The sequence below is a fragment of the Verticillium dahliae genome, genomic scaffold (genome assembly GCF_000150675.1).
Source record: "Verticillium dahliae VdLs.17 supercont1.15 genomic scaffold, whole genome shotgun sequence".
Classification (NCBI taxonomy): domain Eukaryota; kingdom Fungi; phylum Ascomycota; class Sordariomycetes; order Glomerellales; family Plectosphaerellaceae; genus Verticillium; species Verticillium dahliae.
Window position 1 is genome coordinate 444,721 of NW_009276934.1, and position 5,298 is coordinate 450,018.

Below are 5,298 nucleotides of genomic sequence, written 5' to 3' on the forward strand. Positions count from 1 at the left end.
GTGACCCTAATCTTATTTAACATTCTCAGAAAAGAAAACGTGAGGGCACCACTCCCCTTCAATGCTTACCATCATCATCGACGCCCTACAATCCACACAATACCCTTCACACTTGCAACCATCTACCACCCGCCACCCCCCAACGCAACAGCCGCGTCACATCCACCTACCACCATCACCAGAACGTTGTCTCTGTGTGAACACTCTGTCCATCTGAGTACGCCAGCCTCTCCATCGAGACGCAACTCTTAGCACCTTACCTTTCACTCTTCGCCATTCGGCTGTTTCTGTCTTTTTTTTTTCGTGACCCCCATCACACACTACGGGTCGTACAGACAACATCTCCCTTCCCGTCCTATCACCGACTACGAACTGGGGTGTCTTGACAGAAGTCACGCCTCGGTTCACCCGGCACCTGGGCCTCTTCTCTTCTTCTTTCGCTTTGCAGGGTCGCACGCTGAACTCTATTGAGTCGTAGCTCTTGTCATCTTATTCGTCTGCGATACTATACGTCGTTCTACGAAACTCACTCTCCGCTGCTTTTGGTGACTGGTGACTGCGCCGCCGCCACCCTGTGCTGGTAAGTTACCTTTTTACTTTTCTCTCGTCTTATCATGTCATGGTTCACTCATAATGCAATTGTTACTGCCCCTCGCTTCTGTTCTTTGGCCCCTGATGGATACTTTCCCTCCAAATCTTGAACGGCGTCGGCCCTCACGCTCGTATTGCTTTCATCGCCGACCTCGCCGACCTATATGGTCCCTCCTCTATAGCATGCCACCCTTTCCCATGCCACCATGCGTCTGTTCAATCTGTTCTCATCATGACCCTCATCGCCCAGTTTTCTTGGGGGAGGTTTTTTTTACCCTTTCTTTTTTTCTAAGCAAACACAATGCTAACGCTTTCGTCAGTCATCTGGCCGCAATTCAATCTGAAAACCTCTGAAATGGAGTCCTCCACCTCTGAGGTCAAGAACGAGGCTTCTGCCCCTTCATTAGACAGCCCAGTTCCCGATGATACGAAGCCTGCCGAGTCAGTCAAGACAGGCCTTCCCCAGACCGCTCTGAAAGCCTTGCTCATCGAGTCTGCTTCCAGAACCCCTGTCAACAATGCCCAACTGGAAGACGATGACGACCTCACTCCGCCGCCTGACCACATTCCCAGCCCAACTCATGACGACCCGGCCTCGGGCGACGAAATCGTGGTGAGCTCTAATCGTAATGGTGCCGACAAGTCTTCGCCTTTTCGTGTGGTGTCCGACCAAGAGGACGAAACCATGGGCGACGCCGATGAGGATCTGCCCTATCGACCGCAAACGTCCCCTTATCCCACGCGCAAGAGACAGCTGACCTTGTCAAACGTTCCTGCGGATGACGAAGAGGAAGGAAGCCCAGCCACAGACGACACGCCCATCTCCCGCGCAAAGCCGATCCGTCGCCCTGCGGGTGCTGATTCCAAGACTGTCATTCTTGGATACTGGCGCGACTCTCAGCATCCTGACGAGGCTGAGAAGCACGCTGTCGTCGGCTTCATTGACGTGCGAGAAAGGTTGCGAACACGAATTGCCGACGTCAACCGCGAGCGTCAGCCTGTTGACACAAAGAAGTATCCAGTGCCTCCTGGACCCGGTGGTAGCTGGGTGACATTTGAGCGCGTCGTTTTCGAGCCTCAACTTGTCGGGCTCAATCATCACCACATTAAAGAATTCGTTAAGCAAAGGGCCGGTGTAGAGGGAGAATCGCCCGAGACGAAGCGGCAAAACGACATGCTCGCTGTTGCCGAGGCGCGACGTCGCCTCGAGAGAAACCCGGCCTCCGAGACGGCGCCTACCCCGGCTGTGGCCTACGGTCTCACGATCCCCGAGGACGCTGTCATCTGCAGTCGTTCTGAGATCGCTAAGCGGCGAAAGCTTGGCCCAACCCCTCAGAGCGGCGTCGGCACTATCAGCGGTGGAGGCCCGATACTGAGTTCCCAAGCACAGGGCCAGCACCAACCACCAATGAGGCACACTCTGGCGCAGGAGCTTCCTCCGATGCACTCCCAGGTAGGTCCTCGGCGCAGTCTGCCCGACCATCCTGAAAGCAGTGAGAGAATTTCTCCTGTGCCGGTTTTTGAGGCCCTTTGGGGAACCCGCCCAACTAGGATCGTCGTCGGGTATTGGAAGCCCAGCAACGCGGCCCAACGAACGCGATCGCCATGCGGTTCTCGGCATTCTCGGTACAAACGACATGTTCCGGGTCAAGGTCGTTCGTGAGACTCGAGACGGGCGCTATGTTGATGGAAACTTCCCTGTTGGCGCAGGCGCTTTGTGGATCCAATGGCCTGAGATGGAGCCGGAGCCGCATCTCAAGGATCTTAGCCGAACAGAGGTCAAAGAGTACGTCCGGGTTCGCCAATACCAGATTGACCGAGGTGAGACGGAAGCGCAAAAAGTTCGCAACGAGACCCATGCCGTCTACATTGCGCAACAGCGTGTCATGCACGGCGTCAAGATCGTCCCCCCGCCGGGCGCCGCCGCCAACGGGAATGGTGTCCATAGCCGACATGACGATGATGTGCCCGGGCCGGAGGACGCAGATATGAACGATGCCTATGTCGATTCCAAGCAGGACATGAAGACTGTGTTCAATGGTCAAGAGCTTAGGAGCAACGGCCGCCGTCCAGACGCCCCTCACGGACGACACTCGCTGCCAAACCTCGAGAGTCGCCAGTCCTCAAAGACTCCTATTGCTGCACGCAGGGATATGGATACCCACGCTCGTCGAGAGATAGGCCGGCTTGAGCAGGCCGAAGTTCGCAGGGCTCAGTTTGCTCTGGAACGGGAGGCCGCTGCTGCCAACGCCAGTCTCGGCATGCCGATGCAGCACGGCAGCCAATTGCCCCCCATGCAAATGGTGAACAATAACCATAGTCGTACGAGCCTTGGACACTCATTCCACGCGCACGATGACCTGCAACGTCTTGAGAGCGTATGGCAGATGCAGGAGGAGCAACGCAATAAGGTCCAACAGCTGCCGCCTCCCCCGGCTCCCGTTCAGGCCCCACCTCCTGTCCATACGCCAGTGGCTAACGGCAACGAAGTCAAGTACCATGAAGGTATTCGGTACGAGCGCAAGCCTACCGGTAATTTCGCTGGCAAACTCGTGTCGACGGGCTCCCTCATCAGCATTGATGGCGAGGATTACATCGAGTACCGCCTTCTTACGAAGCCGTCGTTCTGATGCACGCCTTCTGCGATGTTGTCCTGCGGCTGTTGTTCTTACTATCACACTTATTTTCTCTTCGCGTTTGCGACACTTCACTTTCCGACTGTTCAATTGTGGGGCGGAGCCTACATGATTCTTTTGGCGCGGACGGTATTCAAAAAGCCCTTTGGCGCCATCATTCGGACTATACCCCCTTTACACTTATCTTCACTTCGGTCCCGGCCTCGTGACATCGTGGATGTACGACACCGATTTCCTCTCTGTTTCTCATCTCCTTAGACTGGCGTTCAACTCGGTTCCTTACAAACCGGACGGACCAGAGTCTGTCATGGGTTCATTACAAAATGCGAATGATGGGTCCGGAAGATTTGGCTTGTTTTCCTTACTTTTGTTTACGTGGCGAGGAATGACGTTGTACGATTACTCGGAATGCAAAAGCCGAAGAGATTGCACGGGAAGAGATGATTGAACTCGTATCAGGATGAGTTTTCTTCAACCTGGATGATGGGCTATTAAGTTTATGGTGAAAGGCGTGACTCGGCGTCTTTATGAGAACTCGGACGCCTTCTCGGGCGAACGGCGTGGTCAGCTTTTGCGCTCAGCCGTAAGGGGTAATTCTTAAGGTCAACAATTCACACATGCCTGTGGTCTTTGAAAATGATGCATGTCGCTCGAGTGACTATGTGGTGGCTGTCAGGTTACGGAGAAGATGGTTTGAGAAGTGTGTGGCACGACTCGGAAGCATGTCAAGAGGCCAGAATTGTCTTTTTCCAAACAAGGCAGCACCATGCAGGAAGTCACAATGTGTAGCCTTACCCTATTCGTCAAGGTGGACAAAATTTGCTACGGATAGAGAGAAAGCAGGACAAGTCGAGCCGAGCCATCCTGCCGCCCAGGGCGCCCAAATGCCATGACCATCATTTTCCAGCGAGACACGCCATAGTTTTTCTTCTTTGCCGTCAACTCACCCGTCCATCCATCCAGACCCAACAGCCCGCCTGCCTCTTTCCTCTGTCCCATTCCTACCACAAAGGAAGAACAGAAAGCCTTTACGGGAAAAAAAAAACACCACCAGGGGATATCTTGTCTCAACCGAGTCCGCAACCCAGCGAAAAATGGGAAAAAGAAGAAAAACACATTGGAAAGGAGAACCAGGAAACACCATGTCGCCGCCCATCACCTCTAGCTTCTCTGTCTGTCGCCTTTTTGTTCCCATGCTTAGCTGCCACCGTCCGCAAAAAAATAAAAAAGAGCCTGCCGCCATTGATGCACCTCAATCCACGCGCCGTCGCTTCAGGTCCCGCGGGCTGCCGTCGTATCCAGCCAGCTCGTCCCGCGGAATCTCCTCCGTGCCCGACGGGCTGGGCGTGTTGTGGCCCGTGCTGCCCACGTCATGGACGCGGCCCGCGGGGCCGGGCGTGAGGCCTGCGCCGGTGCCGGGAGCGCTGTTGCCGGCGGCCGCGGCGTTGTTGGCGTCGAGCAGGCTAAAGTCAAATTCGGGGGCGTTGGCGGCGTTGAAGTCGAGGCCGGAGAAGGGTCCCGTGTCATTGAAGGCGTCCGAGTCGAGGTACTGGTCCAGGTCGAGGCCGGCGTCGATGGCACCGTTGTCGAAATAGTTGTTCGTGTTGTCCGACTCGTCGAGACCCGGTATGCGGCCCGAGGGGCTCAGGGGGCCGAGCATGCTCTGCAGGTGGTGGATCTTGTCCGTGTTGTCTTGTGACATGCGGCGCAAGGCGTCCAGTTCTTCGCTGTTGTAGTTGATGCTGCTGAGGCTCGGCGGTTGCGGGTTGGACCCCATGACAGGAGACAGGGAGAAATCGGGCGCGGGGGCTTTGGAGGCCGAGTCGGATATGTTGGCACTGGGGAAGGAGGGGGTGGATGTGTTGGGACCGGCGGCGGCGGGGATGCCGCTTGACGGTTGCTCGGAAGTTTGCGCCATCATGTTGTTGAGCATTTGCTGGCGTTGGTCGTTGGTCATTGTCGTGGGCGTATTGGCGACAACGTCAGGAAGGTCAACTCCTGTCGTGTTGTTGTTGGCGTTGGTGTCTTGAAAGTGATCTTCATCATGCTTTCGTGTGGGTTTGACTTAAGT

The 5,298-nt window shown here is 55.5% G+C and overlaps 2 protein-coding genes across 2 annotated transcripts in view; one reads left to right on the top strand and one right to left on the bottom strand.

The window, feature by feature from the left end:
• Positions 1 to 892: 892 nt before the first annotated feature.
• Positions 893 to 3,662, top strand: VDAG_07023 (uncharacterized protein; the record flags this gene model as incomplete). The annotated part of the gene is made up of 2 exons (XM_009655928.1): positions 893 to 2,084; positions 2,143 to 3,662. The coding sequence occupies 2 exons, from the start codon at positions 893 to 895 to the stop codon at positions 3,219 to 3,221; spliced, it is 2,271 nt and encodes a 756-aa protein (XP_009654223.1). The 3' UTR covers positions 3,222 to 3,662.
• Positions 3,663 to 4,479: 817 nt separating this feature from the next.
• Positions 4,480 to 5,298, bottom strand: part of VDAG_07024 (heat shock factor protein) — a gene marked incomplete at both ends in the record, with an annotated part of 2,341 nt that continues 1,522 nt past the window's right edge. The window contains one exon of the mRNA XM_009655929.1: positions 4,480 to 5,274. Coding sequence (XP_009654224.1) covers positions 4,480 to 5,274 — 795 coding nt within the window. The remainder of the gene's footprint in view (positions 5,275 to 5,298) is intronic.